The sequence below is a fragment of the Garra rufa genome, chromosome 10 (assembly GCF_049309525.1).
Source record: "Garra rufa chromosome 10, GarRuf1.0, whole genome shotgun sequence".
Classification (NCBI taxonomy): domain Eukaryota; kingdom Metazoa; phylum Chordata; class Actinopteri; order Cypriniformes; family Cyprinidae; genus Garra; species Garra rufa.
The window spans coordinates 8,942,396-8,963,053 of NC_133370.1; the positions used below are offsets into that span (position 1 = coordinate 8,942,396).

At 29.9% G+C, this 20,658-nt stretch overlaps 1 protein-coding gene across 1 annotated transcript in view; it reads right to left on the bottom strand.

Annotated features, from left to right (window-relative positions):
- Positions 1 to 20,658, bottom strand: part of LOC141343911 (semaphorin-6B-like) — a 46,261-nt gene that overhangs the window by 24,352 nt on the left and 1,251 nt on the right. The window contains exons 2-5 of the mRNA XM_073848585.1: positions 19,793 to 19,883; positions 19,361 to 19,480; positions 15,819 to 15,907; positions 12,783 to 13,000 (exon numbers count right to left, since the gene is read on the bottom strand). Coding sequence (XP_073704686.1) covers positions 12,783 to 13,000; positions 15,819 to 15,907; positions 19,361 to 19,480; positions 19,793 to 19,883 — 518 coding nt within the window. The remainder of the gene's footprint in view (positions 1 to 12,782; positions 13,001 to 15,818; positions 15,908 to 19,360; positions 19,481 to 19,792; positions 19,884 to 20,658) is intronic.

The following is a 20,658-nucleotide window of genomic DNA, read 5'->3' on the forward strand; positions in this document are numbered from 1 at the left end:
CAATATCATAATTAAATTATGCAATAATTAGAAACCTATTTAAAAAAATAATAATAATTCTCCCCTCTCCTTTTCTTGCAATATTGTTTAGATTAAATGTGTAGATGAAGAAATAAATGTACAGGTTTTTGTACTTGTACTTGTTCTTAATGGTTTGACAGCCCTAGCTATTTGATCTGTATTAGAGTAAAGTGTTATTTTAATATTTTTGCATACTATGATAGTATTTATTACTTTATTGTATTAGCTTTTATTTTCATATTTTCATTAGATTTTCATTAGAAGTTATGCAATGATTAGAAATGTATTTAAAAAATAATAATAACAATTTTCCCTTCTCCTTTTCTTGCAATATTGTTTAGATTAAACGTATAAATGAATAAATAAATAAATGTATAGGTTTCTTAATCACAATATCATAATTAAGTTATGCAATGATTAGAAATGTATTTAAAAAAATAATAATAACATGAAAATAATAAATTAATAAATAAATGTATAGGCTTTTACTTGTTCTCAAATTAAATTTCCATCTTATTATTCTTTCGCAAAATCCCTTTAACTTGTAAAAAAAAAAAAATCCATTACATTTTCTTCCGGGATGTTCTAATTTTTGTTGGGACAACAATAGCCCAAACATGTGCAAATATTACCAACGGGTTAATGATTCTTGTGATGTTTGTGAAGTGTAAAACAGAAGCAGGCTGTTGGCCTGTGTCTCTGCGGTCACACATGGTCCCATCAGCTGCTCTCAGAACATGTGTGTTTGGAGCGCGCTGACAGAATTGGCGAGATCTGTCTGGTGTCCTGCTGGAGCTGGATGGAGAGGGCTTGTATGCACCCCTCACCTGACACCAGGCCTGCTGAGCCAATGCTGGACAACATTTGGCCAATACTGAGCCAATGCTGGGCCAAAGATGAACCAAAGCTTACTGTCCTTTATCTTAAATGACAGTGCCGTGGCAAATCCAAGTCCCTGCACCTCCAACAAAACTCAAAAAGAGTCTCAAACAAAACAAACTTTTATAGACTCAATCCAACAAACCCTGCACACTTTAGTACATTTTCAAATATTTAAACATTAAAAGGTTTCCTGGTTATAACTGATCTTCCAGTCTGGTCATAGCTGGTTTAGCAGGCTGGTTTTAGAAAGGTTTTAACCATTTCTTTAGCTGGTCAGGATGGGAGATCAGCCAACCAGCATAGGCTGGTTTCAGATGATTTTTCAGTAAAGAGATTGCTTGTAAAAAAAATAAAAAAAAAAATATATATATATAATTCCTGGTAGTCTATAATAATCTGTGAATCATGAATATATATACTGTCAAGCCCGAAATTATTCATACCCCTGGCAAATTCTGACTTAAAGTTACTTTTATTCTACCAGCAAGTTTTTTGTTTTTTTTTGACTGGAAATGACACAGGCTTCTCCCAAAAGATAATAAGATGATGTACAAGAGGCATCATTGTGGAAAAAAAATACTCATCTTTTATTTACATTTGAACAAAAAGTGGCATGTCCAAAATTATTCATACCCTTTCCAAACTGTCAGTCTATGGGGAAATCCAAAGTTCTATACTATTCCAAATAGTCCAAGCTGTTCTAAAGCATCCTAATTACTCTGATTCATTGGGGACAGCTGTTTTAATCAACTCAACAGGTGAAAAACAGAAGCTCTCTGCTATATTGTATAATAATATTGTATAATATTGTTTTTAAATATATACATGTATGTGCGTATATTTAAATATACACATATTTTGATACACAGACTTTTATTTTAGATGCGATTAATCACAATTAAGTGTTTGACAGCCCTAGCTATTTTATCTGTATTAGAGTATAGTTTTAATATTTGTATATATTTTGATAGTATTTATTACTTTACTGAATTAGCTCTTATTTTCATATTTTATTAGATTTTAATTAGTTTTTTATATTTTTATTCTGGTTTTAGCAAATGTGCTTCTTATTTAAGCTATTTTAGGTTCTAATATTTATGTTTAATTTTATCTTTGCTGTATTATAAAATTGATTAAATTGTTATTTTATTTAGGTTAAGGTTTTTAATCTAATATTTTTATTTTATTTTAACTTTATTACAAAAAAATATTAAATGTTTTAATATTTGTATATACTCTGATAGTGTTTATGACTTTATTTAATTAGCTTTTATTTTCATATTTTTATTAGATTTTAATTCAATTGTTATACTTTTATAGATTTTTTTTATTTCAGTTTTAACAAATTTACTTCTGCTCATCTCATTTTTAGGTTTAAAGTTTTTGATCTAATATTTTATTTTATTTTATTATTTTATTTTATTTTTGCTTTTTTACAAAAAATGATTAAATGTTATTTTAATATTTTTATGCATTATGATAATATTTATTACTTAATTGAATGAGCTTTTATTTTCATTTTTTATTAGATTTTAATTTGGTTTTTATACTTTTATAGATTTTTTTTATTTCAGTTTTAACAAATTTACTTCTGCTCAACTCAGTTTCTAATTTAAGCTATTTTAGGTTTAAAGTTTTTTTTATCTAATATTTTGATCTAATATAGATTTTAATTTAGTTTTTTTATTTTTATAGAATATTTCATTTTAAATTTAGCAAATATACTGCTGCTTATCTTAGTTTCTAATATACACACAGCTATTTTAAGTTTCAAGTTTTTAATCTAATATTTTATTTTATTTCAGCTTTTTTACAAAAAATATTTTTCAAGTTTTTCATCTAATAGTTTTATTTTGTTTTATTTTATGATTTTATTTTAGCTTTTTGCAAAAAAATTATTAAATGTTATTTTAATATTTTTAATGTACTATGATAATATTTAAAACGTTACTGAATTAGCTTTCATTTTCCTAGTTTTATTTGATTTTAATAAGGTTTTAATATTTTTATAGAATTTTATAGATTTTTTTTATTTCAGTTTTAACAAATTTACTTCTGCTCATATCAGTTTCTAATTTAAGTATTTATTTATTATAAGCTATTTTAAGTTTAAAGTTTTTATTTTATTTTATATTTTAGCTTTATTACACAAAATGTTTTTATAACCTTGATTTCATTTCCAAAACTTTTTTTTTTTTTGGAACATTGAATTTGGAACTATTGATATTATATATGGAAAAAAAAAAAACAGTGTAAATCAAAAGTTCCCAACATTCTTAAAAAACATATTCTGTTTGTGTTCCACAAAAAAAGAAAGAAAGTCATAGAGGTTTGGAATGACATGGTGGTAAACAAATGACGACTATTGAGCAAAGGAAGCTCACTAAGTTTAGATTATCTTTATTAGACTCCAAAAAGAAAACGTTACTCACCCGAATGGAATCATTTAGAAAAAAAATAATTTTAATGCAAGCTTGAATTGAGACAATAGCTACATTATCCTGATTCACAATGAAAGTGCAAATGAGTCCTTCCACCTTCCACACGGTGACTAAATAAAAGTGAAGCAGATAAGACAGCTCCAGAGCAATCATCGCATTCGGATATGATGAGGTCTGCTCATTCAACCCTAATCATTTCATTTCTGCTCAATTCCGCTCTAATATCCCCCACTAATAGATACACGAAAAATACAGGGCCTGATCTGTTAAATATGGGCTATTGGTAATTGAAGGGCTTTGGGAATGAAGTGTCTCATTTGGAAAATTTGGAAAATGCGCGCAGATTGATGGACAGAAACGACGCAGTGGGTTTGGTGTTAATGGACTGATTTGGAGACGGGCCTGAGCCCGCCGCCTGCCGCCCTTATGGAGGACATCTGTGCCAAAGATTACACCAAATTAACAGAGATGTCACTGGATGGCATCTTGCTCTCTGTCTCCTTTACTGAGACGCACAACCTTATAATTCCCTCAACTAGGGAAAAACAATAATGTTCTACAAGTGCCATTAGGGCACTGACACCTCTCTCATTTTACCTCAGCAGGTGACTAAAAATGAAAGTGATTAAAAGAATAACACAATGTTCTGACACACAGTGACTTCATTAGTGTTTGATAATTATTGTTCATAATTAAAAGGATAGCTTAAGCAAAAATGAAAATTATGTTTTCCTTATGTTGTTTTTAACCTTCATGACTTTCGTTCTTCTGCAGAACATAAAAGAAGATTATTTGATGAATGTTATTTTGAACAAAAACATTACTGGATTCCATTGTCTGTAATTATACGGGCTGAAAACATTGAGATATGTGTTTTTAATATCACCTTTTTTGTTCAACAAAGAAAGTAAGGGAACAGGTTTGTACATTACCTTTTAAAAAATGTAATTAAAAAAAAGTTTAAGAATGGACCATTTTACTCAAATTTTTTGCATGCTGTTTTATTAGAGCACAGTGTTATTTTTTTATTTTATTTTTACATATATTAAAGTATTTACTATTTTGAATTAGCTTTTATTTTATTAGATTTGTTTTTAGTTTTTCATCCAATATTTATATATTTTTTAATTTTATTATTTTCCCCAAATCTATATGACTATATTTCTTCTCTGGGACATAAAAGAAGATATTTTGAAGAATGTTGGTATCCAAACCATTTCAATTTCCATTGACTTCTGTTTTTTTCTTTTCTTCCAAGTAATTTAATACTTTTATTTATCAATAATGAATTTTTCTAATTAAATTAAACTTCAGGAATTTACAATTTTACTCAATATTTTTGGAATCTATTTTATCTGTATTACAGTGATATTTTAGCATTTTTGCATACTAATAAAGCATTTACTACTGAATTAGCTTTTATTCTCATATTTTCAATTTTATTTAATTTTTCTTTAGCTTAGTTAAGTAATTTTTTTGTGCTTTTGTAAAGTTTTTAGTTTTTCATCTAATATTTTATTTATTTATTTATTTATTTGTTTTTATTTCAAATCTATATGACTATATTTCTTCTGTGGAACATAAATTATAATATAATACATAATTATTGTTATTTTAGCATTTTTGCATTCTATTTGCATACTATTATAGCATTTTTCATATTTTTAGTTTTCATTTTAATTTTAGTTTTATAGTAATTTTGTTATGTGCTTTTGTGATGTTTGTAGTTTTTCATCTAATATTATTTTATTTTATGTTATTTTTTTATTTTTTTTTTATATTTTTTTCCAAATCTATATGACTACATTTCTTCCCTGGAACATAAAGGAAGATAATTTAATACTTTTATTTATCAAGGATGAATATTTTTTAACTATAAAAATGTCAGGAATGTACTATTTTACTCAACATTTTTGCATGCTATTTTATCTGTATTACAGTGATATTTTAGCATGTTTGCATACTATTATAGTATTTACTACTATTCTGAATTAGCTTTTATTCTCATATTTTCGTAGTTTTCATTTTAATTTTATTTTTATTGTAATTTTGTTATGTGCTTTTGTAAAGTTTTAGTTTTTCATCTAATATTTAATTTATTTATTCCAATTATTATTAATTCTGTGGAACATTAAAAGTTCTTGTGGAATAAAAAATATTTAATATATTTATTATTATATTTTGAATAAATCAAAATTAAAAAATTATCAAAGATTCCTGGAAAAAATGTATTGTTGTCAAAAATAAATTAAATTAAAATGCCGCACAACTGTTTCCAACATTGCTAATAATCAGAAATATTTATTGTGCAGCAAATCATATTACATATTATAATGATTTCTAAAGGATCGTGTGACATTGAAGACTGGAGTAATGATGCTGAAAATTCAGCTTTGCATCACAAAAATAAATTAAATTTAAAAGAATATTTAAATAGAAATCAGCTATTTTAAATTGCAATAAAATGTCACAATATTGCTGTTTTTACTGTAATTTGAACAGTGTATGTAATTTGAGATTTCTTAGAAACCTAATGAAAACAAACTTTTCATTCAAAAAACAGTTTTGCATGTGTGTCGCCATTGCAAAAAAAAAAAAAAAGAAACAAGAGAAAAGAGATGGGCAGACATCCGTCTGAATAGGAGCCATTTTTTGAACACCTCTTAAGCCAATAAACTGTCAGAAGTTTGTGGCCTCCAACTTTAATCCAGCCAATGAGCTGTCAGATACAGTGATGTACAGCCTTGTAAACCTCAAGCTAGACAAATGAGCTCTACTTTCACCCTGTTCTCTCTGGCACTCGGCCCCGGTCACCTATCGTCCACTACTTTAAAGGCTTTCTGGCATCGTGCCTGTGTAACTGCCCAGCCCAGTGGGCTCGAGGTGAACGGGCCAAGATCACCTCATCACACAAAGCTCTGCGGCATAGACTCTCGCGCCCATTTGAGACAGGACTCGGCGGGGGGCTGAGAAATGAGGACTAAACGAGAAAAATGGACACGCCGGAAAGCAGGAGGGGCTTCATGCTGTTTGTACTTTGGCATAAAAGCTCGGCCATAACTCTTGAGCCAGTAACATGGCCAGACCACAGCACTTAATAACTCTCCCTTTGGATGTTACTGCCAAACTACTGTGTAAATTCAACCATTTATGGTATTTAATGTAAGGTATTTTCAAAATAAATTCACAAAACAGCTTGGCAACACTAAACAACTTAAGCCAATAAACTATATTATTTGTCAAATTTGTATTTTTTGAACAATTGTATTTTTTTATTCTTATTATTACTATTATTAGTCGTAGTATTTGTAAAATAATTCTAATTATAACTATAATATAATTTAGATTATTATTAATATTATTGCAGCAAATAACATTCATTAGCCTAACTGTAGGCCGTTGTTCATAGTTGCAAACAAACATACAAAATATTAATATTGTTCATATTATTAATAATAACAATAATAAATAACTGGATTACGGCAGAATAATAATAATAACAATAATAATAAACTTATTATTATTATTATTATTATTATTACATAAATGAATTATTGGGTTACTGTTGGAATAATAATAATTGTTAATCATTAAATCATAATAATATTATTATTATCAATAATAATAACACAGATCATTATTAGTATTATTATTAATAATAAATAATTGGGTTACTGTTAAATAATATTTTAATAATAATAATAATTATTATTATTATTGAACAGTAACCTAATTATTTAATAATAATAATACATTTGTTGTTGTTGTTGTTACTATTATAATAATACATAAATAAATGAATGGGTTACTGTTGGAATATAATTGGGTTACTGATGAATAATAATAATACTACATAAAAATACATAAATAAATGGGTTACTGTTGAATAAATAAATAATAAATAAATAAATGGGTTACTCTTACATACAACTACTGCTAATACTACTACTACTAATTATTATTATTATTATTATTAAATAATTGAGTTACTGTTCAATAATAATAACAACACATTTATTAGTATTATTAGTATTATTTTTATTATTAATAAATAAATAATTTATTGGGTTACTGTTGTGATAATAATAATTGTTAATAAAAAATAATAATACTGATTATTATTATAAAAAAATAATTGGGTTACTCTTGAATAATAATAATAAGTATTATTATTATTATTATTATTATTATTATTATTATTATTATTATTCAACAGTGCCAGATTTTTTTGTATTATTTTTTTGGGTATTATTATTATTATTATTATTATTATTATTATTCAACAGTAACCCACCTATTTATTTATTAATAATAATAATAATAATAATAATACATTTATTATTATTATTATTATTATTATTATTATTAATACATCAATAAATTATAGGGTTACTGTTGGAATAATAATAATAATGATTATTATTATTATTATTATTATTATTATCAACAATAATAATAATAATAAAAGTAATACTAATTATTGTTATTGTTGTTATTATTATTATTATTATTATTATTATTATTCATTAATTGGGTTACTGTTTAATAATAATAATAATAATTATTATTTATTATTAGTAGTATCATAATTATTATTATTGAACAGTGCCATCTTTCTTTAGTATGAATTTTCTTCGTCTTCTTCTTCTTCTTCTTATAATATTATAATAATATTAATTATTATAATTATAATTTTATTATAAAAAATTTAGTAAACCAATAAAGGCTGTGTGTTACAGTGATTTGTAATATGGTTAAAAAATATTACCTGAGGTAAAATTACTGTTATAGACAGCCACTTATGGCTTATTCACTGGGTTATTCTTCATTCATGGAGAGAACAAAACCTGAACCAAAAGCGGTCACAATACACATAACTAAGTGCACATTTCAGAAAATTAGTGCACAAAAGGAAAAAAACGTTCCATTTCACCACAACTCCTCATTCATCTCGTCCCTCAACGGCTGTCCTATAATTTGCTCTTTACTGTAGAGAAAAAATGACCACATCCAGCAGAGCAGATACAACACCAAAAACATCTCCCTGGAAGCTGATGACGGAGCTCATTTTTATTCTAATCATACGAACACAATGAGAGGTAATCTAGTGAAAACGGCCCTCATCATCTGCCTGATGGACTGCAGTATATCATACTGAACACACTCGGGAAGACTAGTGAGGGCTCTTACAGTGTGTTACGACACAAAGAGCTGCGAGAACAACATTTGGACTGGTTTTATGACGTGCTTGACTGTTTATCCATTTAGCTCGGCACAGAAGAGAACGAATCATCGTTCATAAGCCCATGAGCTCAGATTATCGGCTGGTTGTTCTACAGTATCTTTCGCCTATCTCTCTTTTTCACTTTGTCTCCGTAGTCCTTTATTTTGGGTCTACAGTATGTAAATGTCTACTCTCTATTGGGAGTTATTTCAAGCCTGTGACAAAAAAGCCCCGTTGTTTTGGGAGTCGTGCTGCGCCGAAGCGCAATTCAATGCGGGATTTAACGTCAAATCTTTAGTTTTCTAGCTTGTTCCAGTGATCATTTTTTTGAGGTATTCCCAGGTATGCCGTGCCGCAGCCAAAACGCTCTGTGATACCACAAAGAGGCTTTTTACATTTACTGCATGTGTCAATCATGGAGTATCTGGCACCCATTTTGAAATGTTATGCCACTATTTGCTCGAAGGGATTTCAGTTTCCACAGAGATATAAAATGTTAGTGTATAAACCTCCGGTGAGAGTGTTTCATTTCTTACCTTCCCGTACAAACTGGCCTGTGGCGGTGCTTTAGAGATGTTAATACCACGGTATTTGTTGTAAACTAATTATCATAAATGTCAGCAAATGAGTTAGGATTCATGTTGCATAACAGAAATACTATGGTAATGTTTGGATATCATATTAATTCACACAACTGTTTTAGAATGTTTTCAAAAGATGTCACTTATGTTTACTAAGGATGCATTTATTTAATCAAAAATACAGTAAAAACTAAAATTTTAATTTTAAAATTATAAAATTTTAAATTATAATTTAATATTTTAATAATTATGCATTTTTATTTTTTATTTTCATGTCAGTAGTATCCTGCAGCAGAGAAAAAAATTTTGTTTTTGTTTTTGCTGTAAATTATATTCAGCTTATTTTCCCCATCAAATTCTTATAATTATAATGAAAAAAATCATATTGTAAGTACAGTAATTAAAGTATTAACAAATAATTGTTTATTTTTTAGATTATACTTATTTAAAAAACAAAAGATTTTTATTATATTACATTTTTTAAATATTATATATTTAGTTATTTATGTTTATTACAATAATGCTATTATTATTATATATTTTCTTAATATGTTTTTTATATATTTATTTATTTGTAATAATTTTTATATTTAAGTAAACAATTTTAAATTGATAGAAAGTTCAAATCAACAGTATTTATTTAAAATAGAAATATTTTATAAAATTATAAATGTCTTGTTCTATCACTTTGAATTGAACGCATCCTTCATAAATGTTAATTAATAAAATAATTAATAAAAAAATATATAAAAATAAATAATTAAAGAATCTATTAATAACTAAAAATAAAAGTAAAAAATAAAAAAATAAAAACTGTCTGTCAAAAGCAGAAATGTAAATAGAAAATTTTCAAAAAAAAAACTGGTGAATATAAAATTGAAACTGTGAATCTAAAGTTTAAAAAACAGCATTTATTTGAAATTTTTTTGTTAAATTATGAATGTCTTTTTTTGCCACTTTTAATTAATTGAATGCATCCTTGATAAAAAATAATTAATTAATTAATTAATAATTAAATAATAATATTTAATTTAATAATAATTTAATAAAAAATATTAATACAATATTAAAAATAATTTAATAATAAAATAAGAATAAAAAATAAATTAATAAAATTAATAAAAGTAAAAAAAGAAACATACCATTTTTCAATAGAAGCTTTTAGGAATATAAAGTAAATTTGAAACTGAATGTAAAGTAAAAAAACCCTGAATTTATTTAAAATAGAAATATTTTGTAAAATTATGAATGTCTTTTTCTATCACTTTTAATTAACTGAATGCATCCTTTATAAATAAAAGTGTTAACTAATAAAATAATTATAAATACATTTTAAAAATGTATACAATTAATTAATAAAACAATAAATAAATAAATTAAAACAAAGCAAATAAACAAAATACAAGTTGCTTTAGATGTCTGTCAAATGCAGTAATGTAAATGTACCATGCAATATAAATAGTACTGTAAAGTACCTCATAGAATAGCATGGTATTGCAATCATAACAGCGTCCAAAACTACTACTATGGTGCATTTCTGTAAAGGCTTCCCAGAAGCACTTTTCTCTAAATGCATACAGTTGTTTCCAGCACTGGGTCTCTTACTCTGACTCGCTCTTCGCACATTTTGACAGATGTCACAACTGCTACTGTAAACTACAGCACAATGTGAGCTGGCCATTTACAACCCTGAGGAAAGCAGATCAGTGTATTTTTCATTGTTAAAATGTGTTTATGGCATTTCTTAACATCTCCAATAAAAGAATTTCAAACAGCCTTTCTCCCGAGACAATCAAACTCTCTCGACTCTTCACTTTGTCTTTCTTCTGGAGAAAAAAACAGGCCTTTTAGGCAGAATATCAAAAGAACAAAATCCAAATTGCCTTGAAATTGGATTCATTCGCGCTGCTCGGGTTCAAAACAGACTAATAAGAAGCTAAATCACAGAGGAGCGTGCATACGTGCGTGTGTACAACCGCTTTCCATTTCCCTTCAATTTAGTTACGTTTCCTAATCTTTACACATTTACGGGGTGAATGTCACAAAAACATGCCCAGATCATATTTCACCATCAACCCCAAAAGGAAATTATATTTTACTTAAAGAAAGGACATTATTTCAATGACAGTTAAAAACTTTCTCCCTCATCACCTGAATGAATCTGATTCTCATAACCATGTGCAGATGTTTTACTCGTTTTTGTGAAATTCTCACTATACTAAATAACGATTCTCATGAGAGTCATATTACTTTAAGATGTAGTACAATAAAAAATACTACTATATCAATTTTATTTAAACCAGTACATATTTTAAAAGCATCAATCAACATATATCGTTGTAAATAACTATTTGTCTTCTAATTACTGTATTTGCAATTAGATTTTTTGTTCAATATAATTATGAGAATTTGATAGAAAAAATATACTTTTAAACAAATAAAAAAAAATTATAAATAAATAAATATTCTCTCTCTCTCTCTCTATATATATATATATTATTTTTTGTTATTATTTTAATTACTGTAATTAGAATATTTTTGGTAGGCAAAATATGCTTAATTGTCATAAAACTAAGAAAATAATATAATTCATAAATAAATAAACTGATAAATATTTTATGTATTCTATTTATATATTAGAACAAAATCATTATTGTAATAATATTATATATATATATATATATATATATATATATATCAAACAACAATAAACAAACAAACATACAAATATAAAATTATTATAAATAAATAAATATATATATATATATATATATATATATATATATCAAACAACAATAAACAAACAAACAAATATAAAATTATTAGAAATAAATAAATATAATATATATTAGTAAATAGCATATTATAATAATATTATTATTGTAATGAAAATAAATAACTATAAATTATATATAAATAAATAAATATATATATATATATATAAATAAATAAATATATATATATATATATATATATATATATATATGATTTAAAAATAATTATATTATAATAAAAAATATTGTAAAAATAAATATAAATTAAAAAATACAATTATTTGTTGTTACTTTAATTACTGTAAGTAGAATAAAAATTTTTCCCATTATAATTATAAGAATTGGGTGGGAAAAATAAGCTTACTTGTCATGAATATAATATCATACAGCATTAAACAAAACCAAACAATTTTTTCTGCTGCAGGATACTACTGACATGAAAATAAACTAAATTAAACACATAATTATTAAAATAAACTCATTAATATCATAAAATAAATGAAATAAATAAATATTTTTATGAAAGTTAGAAATAAAATAATAAAATAAATAAAATATCATGTGAAATATCATGTGAAATATGAACCAGGAAAGTTCTTGAGTAATTCGACCTTCACAGTGCCTGACAAATAATAGTAACCGGACAGATCTTGGAATGGAAACTGATAAGACAATAAATGATGCCCATATGATTTAAGGAAATAACCTTCTCAAAGGTTTTTGTCCTTATTTGCATCCGGGCTGTTGAATCGCATTACTGTCTCATTGGCATTCATCATTCACACACACAGATTGTTCCACTATAATGCAAATGATCACAGCTTCCTCTTTAGGATTCAGCCTGCACGAATGTGTGTACCTGTTGGAGGGCGTTGAGAAGACCCCCAGGATGACGTCCCTGCCCTGCATGCGTATGATGGGGCTGGTGGACTGCAGCAGGTTAAAGTAGAAGTGCGAGTCTCCTGGAATCGAGCAGTTTAGACGCGCTTTCAGAAACGACGTCCACTGGCGCTCCAACACCCGCTGAGAGCCGCCCAAATCACCTTTACACACACGTGCCACGCGAGAGACCATCACCTAACACACACATATTCAAAGAGAAAAAACCTTTTTTTTAGTTTTTATTCCACACAGCCAATTTAGCACTATAATCAAAGTGACTATTCACCAGAAAACTGCTTTTCAACCTTTCACTTCAATCGTGAGAATTCAGTCGTTTGACAATAGTGTAAAAACTTAAAAAGGCCAGGTTCCGTTCTACTGCATTTTACTTTTTTTTAACAGTCCAATTATAAACTTGGTCAAGGCTTCTCGTGCCAAAAGCTGTCATAATTTAGTTTTACCAGACCATTTTCCCACTTCTCTTTCACTTAAAGGAACTGGAGAATATATTATGGATAGAGGACTGGTATTGAAGTTAAAAACACCTTAATGATGGATTTGTTTCTTATAAACACGCAGCTTTTCGCTTCACAGGATGTTAATTGATGGACTGGAGTGGTGTGGATTACTTGTGGATTATTGTAATGTTTTTATAAGATCTCATTCTGACGGCACCCATTCACTGCAGAGAATACATTGGTGAGCAAGTTATGCAATGAAACAAACTCATCTACATCTTGGATGGCCTGAGGGTGAGCATATTTTCAGACAGTTTTCATTTTTAGGTGAACTATTAATTTAAAATAATTATTTCACTGCTACCGGACTTTTACCGCACTGTTCCTTTTTTATGTAAATTACCTGTTGTGATTGGCTGACCTCTGAGTATTGGGCAGTGCACTATCAAGCTCCTGAATACTTAATCGCCATTGACAGTTGAGATCAAATGTTTACATACAAACATGTTTACCAAAATAAGAGGGAGCATACAAAATGCATGTTATTGTTCATTTAGTACAGACCTGAATAAGATATTTTACATAAAAGACATTTACATATAGTCCACAAGAGAAAATAATAGAAGAATTTATCAAAATGACCCCGTTCAAAAGTTTACGTACACTTGATTCTTAATAATGTTTTTTTTTTTGTTTAGTGATAGTCGTTCATGAGTTCCTTGTTTGTCCTGAACAGTTAAACTGCCTGTTGTTCTTTAGAAAAGTCCGTCATGTCCCACAAATTCTTTGGTTTTTCAGCATTTTGTGTGTTTGAACCCTTTCCTACAATGACTGTATGATTTTGAGATCCATCTTTTCACACTGAGGACAACTGATGGGCTCATATGCAACTATTACAGAAGGTTCAGATGTTATTGATGCTTCAGAAGGAAACACGATGCATTAAAACGTTTGGAAACATTCAAAAATGTAACTTATTTTGTCTTCTGGGAAACATGTAAGTATCTTCTGTTTCTTCTGAAGGGTAGTACTAAATGAAAAAAAAAACCATTTAGGTAAAATAAGAAAAATGTACACATCTTCATTCCGTTCAAAAGTTTTCACCCCCTGACTCTTAATGCACCGGTTTTCCTTCTAGAGCATCAGTAAGGGCTTGAACCTTCTGTAATAGTTGCATATGAGTCCCTCAGTTGTCCTCAGTGTAAAAAGATAGATCACAAAATCATACAGTTATGGTTGGAAATGGTTTATGCAAAAATGCTGAAAAACCAAAGAATCTGTGGTCAGTTTAACTGTTCAGGACAAAAAAGGGACTCACAAACAACTATCACTAAACAAAATAAAAACAGCTGTGGATCTTTCAGGTAACAACACAGTATTAAGAATCAAGTCTCTTATTTTCTCTTGTGGACTATATGTAAACGTCTTTAATGTGAAATATCTTATTTAGGTCAGCACGAAATAAAAAAATGAACATGCATTTTGTATGACCCCTTATATTTTGGTAAAATAATTAACATTTTGCTGATTCTAAAAAAGGCGTATGTAAACTTTTGACTTCAACTGTATTTCTAGAGCAGCAAATCAGCATATTAGATGATTTCTGAAGGATCATGTGACACTGAAGACTGGAGTAATGATGCTGAAAATTCAGCTTTGCATCACAGGAATAAATTACATTTTAAATCAAACTAAAATAGAAACCAGTTATTTAAAATTGAAATAATATTTCACAATATTACACCTTTTACTGTATTTTTAATCAGTATTGTTTTTGACAACCATCTTAGATTTAGTCTTAGTCTTAGTCTTTTGGACTAAAATGCTTCTTAGTTTTAGTCAAATTTTAGTCACTTCTATATGTGATAGTTTTAGTCCAATTTTAGTCGACGAAAAGTCAAAAAGGTTTTAGTCTAGTTTTAGTCGACGAAAAGTCAAAAAGGTTTTAGTCTAGTTTTAGTCAAAAAAAGGGAAAAAAGTAGTATTTTAACAAATTAATGTAGGTCAGTAAGTATTTTGCTGTTGGGTAGTGTCACTTATAAGTTCTGGAAATAGCAGATCTATAGTTCAACACAATGTGAGCTTCCGGATCGACTATTTTCACCAATAATTACAATAATGAAGGAATGTTTTAGAACATAAAAGACAAAAAAGGATGGAATGCTAAAACGGCTTGCCATACTAGTATAGCAAAGAGCATTTAATGCTAAAACGGCTTGCCATAGCGTCAGATACTTTTTAAGTTTTAATTGGCATGCACAATAAGCGGAAATGTCATGCATTTTAAACGTCTGACGGACCACCCACTAACATTTTCGTCTATTCTCGTCTCGTCAACGAAAACTCACACACGTCTCGTCATGTTTTAGTCATCAACGAGCCATTTTTATCTCGTCATCGTCTCGTTATCATCATGAAAAAAAGTGGCGTCAACGAAATGATTTCGTCATCGTCATCGTTGCCGAAAACAACACTGTTTTTAATCAAACAATTGCAGCCTTGGTGAGCATAAGACTAGATTTGTTGTTTCAAACATTCCCACATTTCTTTCTTACCTTTTCCAGGTAGTTGAACTCCATAGCCATCTCCCTGAAGAAGAAGTAGATATGAGGTCCCCATTCCACAGCACTGACAAAATAAGGCTCTGTAAGACACACAAACACATAGGCTTTAATTTTACAGTCTGAGGGCGTCCTATGGAGAAATTGCGGCTCAAATAAGTAAACACTCATCAGTCATTATAAAGACATTTCATCTGAACAAACAACATATGCACAGTCCCAGAGGGAGGCAGGGAGAGAAAGCGATATACAGCGAGAGAACTGAATGAGGCAGAGATAGTCCTCATAAAACATGCATGTCCTCTTAAATAAAGCAAAGAGAGTGAAGAGAGGACATTCGGAGGTCTTGGCCTCTCCTCTCTCGCTCTCCTTGAGCAGTATGTGTTTTATAAAGCAGACGCAGGTCTTTGTGGCTCCAAACGGGATGTCGGTCTCACTCCCTCAATGATTCTTTTATAGAGATATTCAACTCATAGCTCTCCAGCATTCAAAGTTCAAACAGAGAGTTCTAAATTATACACACACATATCCACCTATTCTTGTCTGAATGAGGCTCCAAGAGCTTTGTGCAGTTTCCCGTGGTTACAAGGTCTCGTATATTTATGAAAAACAACTCAGGTAAAAAAAAAATCCCATCTGGTTTAGTTAGCACTGTCAGTGCGTCTGGTGTGAAATCACACTCAGAATTCAGTGCTGTGAACTGCTTCCTGAAAACTATTTAATTTAACTATTAAATCCACAAAACAAACCCCACTTCAGGCTGACAGGTAGATTGCAGAGTGAGAAGAATGCAATCCATTTTACTAAACATTTCCTGAAACAACTTTAAAGGAATAATCCAGGTTAAGTGCAACTTTTACTCTATTGGTGGTTTATGTAGTATAATGAAAAGAAAATAAGTTTGACTTGTTTCTCGTTTGAATCTGTTGCTGTATCATTAAAAATGATGTTTAAAATATGCTAGGTACCCCAATGAAAGTGACAAATCTAGTCAACCAATCAGTGTTCGTCAGTGAGTTTAGCTCCACCCTTTTGGTACCTTTTCCTGTGCTAGGTACCCCAATGAAAGTGACAATTCTAGTCAACCAATCAGAGTTCTGTTGTGAGTTTAGCTCCACCCTTTTAGTACCTTTTCCTGTGCTAGGTACCCCAATGAAAGTGACAAATCTAGTCAACCAATTCGTCAGTGAGTTTAGCTCCACCCTTTTGGTACCTTTTCCTGTGCTAGGTACCCCAATGAAAGTGACAATTCTAGTCAACCAATCAGAGTTCTGTTGTGAGTTTAGCTCCACCCTTTTAGTACCTTTTCCTGTGCTAGGTACCCCAATGAAAGTGACAAATCTAGTCAACCAATCAGTGTTCGTCAGTGAGTTTAGCTCCACCCTTTTAGTACCTTTTGCTGTGCTAGGTACCCCAATGAAAGTGACAAATCTAGTCAACCAATCAGTGTTCGTCAGTGAGTTTAGCTCCACCCTTTTGGTACCTTTTGCTGTGCTAGGTACCCCAATGAAAGTGACAATTCTAGTCAACCAATCAGTGTTCTGCAGTGAGTTTAGCTCCACCCTTTTAGTGCCTTTTCGTGTGCTAGGTACCCCAATGAAAGTGACGAATCTAGTCAACCAATCAGTGTTCTGCAGTGAGTTTAGCTCCACCCTTTTAGTACCTTTTGCTGTGCTATAGGTACCCCAATGAAAGTGACAAATCTAGTCAACCAATCAGTGTTCTGCAGTGAGTTTAGCTCCACCCTTTTAGTACCTTTTGCTGTGCTATAGGTACCCCAATGAAAGTGACGAATCTAGTCAACCAATCAGTGTTCTGCAGTGAGTTTAGCTCCACCCTTTTAGTACCTTTTGCTGTGCTATAGGTACCCCAATGAAAGTGACAAATCTAGTCAACCAATCAGTGTTCTGCAGTGAGTTTAGCTCCACCCTTTTAGTACCTTTTGCTGTGCTATAGGTACCCCAATGAAAGTGACGAATCTAGTCAACCACTCAGTGTTCTGCAGTGAGTTTAGCTCCACCCCTTTGGTACCTTTTGAATGAATGAATGAATGAATGAATGATGCATTTGTTTAGTGCTTTCATTGTGTATTTCCGTATATGGGGGATCTCTCCTCAACCACCACCTTTGCTAGGTACCCCAATGAAAGTGACAATTCTAGTCAACCAATCAGTTTTCTGCAGTGAGTTTAGCTCCACCCTTTTAGTACCTTTTGCTGTGCTATAGGTACCCCAATGAAAGTGACAATTCTAGGCAACCAATCAGTTTTCTGCAGTGAGTTTAGCTCCACCCTTTTGGTACCTTTTGCTGTGCTAGGTACCCCAATAAAAGGGTACCAAAAAAGTGGTATGGTTTGCTATTTTGGTACCATTTACAAATTCTGACAATGGCAACGGAAATAATTGCGTACCATACTGTACTGTACTGAACCACACCCATGGATGGAAACGAGCCATAAGAATGGCTGAGGATGGTCAACTACTCAACTAGATCCCAATGTTCCCTTTTTATAGTTAAACATAGTGATTTAGCTTATTTCTGTTTTGAATATCTGCCAGGTGTCATATTGAAAGGCCACATTTAGTGCCTTAGTGATGTTAAAAGCAACTCTGATCCTGTCTAGTTAGTAGACATGAAACAACATAATTATACAGAGCTTTTTAAAAAAATCAGACAACCCATTCGTCAACCTTGCTGATGTTGAAAATATGTAGTTTGCACATCCATAAAACTGTTTAAATGGAGCTGAGCTCTGATAACTCCTACACAAATTGCATTGGTAATGTAAAGCCATAAGTTCTTGTAAAAAGTCTAATTCAGAAGGACCATTTAGATGCATTACAGCTCGAATAATGCTAAATACTGTAATAACAACTTAAATTTACTTAAAAATAGCATACAAAAAATGCATATATTAATATCTGATTAGGAAAGTGCTCAAATTATGATAGTTTTTAAAAATTACACTACCACTAGTCTGCGGTTGGTAAGATGTTTTTGATGTTTATTAAAACTTTTTTATTATTATTTGAACAAAGGTACAATGAAATTAATAAATGTTACAATTTAAAATACCTGTTTTTTATTTTAATATATTTTACATTTAATTTATTCCTATCTTTGATCTTTAATTAGTAGAATGTCCAAAAGAACAGCATTTATTTGATTTTATTGTTTTATTAATATTATTGTTGTATTTCATTTTTTGCAACATTATGGATGCCTTTACTGTCTCTTTTGATAAATATATTAAGGTCTTGTTGAATGAAAGTACGCATGTCTTTTGCTAACCCCAAAACGAATGCAAGCAGATAAAAGCATTGGAAAAAAAACAACAACAACAAATTCTAAATGCATTAGGAGTACTTCTATAAAAAAATGCATTTATATCACTTTATCTACAAAAATAGTCTCACAAGAGAAAGAATAAAATTCCACAAGTACCACAAATGCCATGAACATTCCATTAAGATAAAATAAACAGTGCATTTATATTGCCAAACATTCATCATTTTATTTTATATATGAAACAGTACCTCTGAACCATTTGGAATCATGCTTGATCGTGCGCAGAGCCGGACTCTCTCCCAAACTGCGGTAAATGACAGCGTCGATGGCCAGGAAGTCAGTCACTGTCCCCGTGAACAAGCTGCCCTCTAAGGTCAAAGAGCAGAGGTCACCGGTCAATAACCAGAAGTGAGCATCGACATAGTGCCACGATGATATATGTGGCAAAGTGTTCGAACAGAAAGTCCTTGAGTTTAATGATGTTAAGAATGTGGTAAACATATTTATGGAGGCAAATAAAACAGCTATAAATGAGGCGATATTAAATATTATTATGCCGTGTATCCACTGGGTGTACAGCTCTTATTATCACAGATTAAAAAGTGCTAAACAAATCAGTACATGATGTGAATAATATGAGGTAGAGTCATTACATTGCCAAAAAAAAGGCTGCAGCTTACCTGCAAACAGAGCCACGTTAGCGTGTTTGGGGTCATAAGGACATCGGGCCATTCCGCTGATGGGCTCGCCGACCAATTCCAGAGTGTCTCTCTGAACAAACACACACATACAGGATATGACACTCTCTGAGAGGATGATAGCTGTTATAAACCACACATATCTCCAAACACATTCACAAGTGCTGCTATCATTTCTACACGCTTCCAGCAACAGTAGAGAGTGTTAGTGAGCGTGTGCATGTGTGAGAGAGAGATGGTGCCTTCAAACACAACTGTAGTTTGACGATTTATAACACAACTACAAGAAACCTACCAAACCATCTCCAGGAAGGCTTTCTCAATTTTGTATGAAGCAACAAATTGGGCTTTGTTGTTGAAATTTACTGTCAAAACAAAGGTTTTAATTTAACCACAAAATGTCAGATGTGGATTGAAAACCTGCTTTTTTCATTCTTACAATAAATAAATAAATAAATAAATAAATAAAACATACCATGCTTAAGACTATTCCTTTAAGATAAATAAAAATCAAAAACAAAACACTACCAGTCAAAAGTTTGAGATTTTTTATGTTTTTTTTAAAGAAGTCTCTTCTGCTGACCAAGACTGCATTTATTTGATTTAAAGCACAGCAAAAACAGTAGAAATTCTTAAATGTTTTTACTATTTAAAATAACTGCTTCCTATTTTAATATATTTTAAAATGTAATTTATTCCTGTGATTTTAAAGCTGAATTTTTATCATTATTACTCCAGTCACATGATCCTTCAGATATCATTCTAATATTCTGATTTGCTGTTTAAAAAACATTTATTATTATTAAGTTGAAAGCAGCTGAGTAGATTTTTGATTTCTGGTTTCTTTG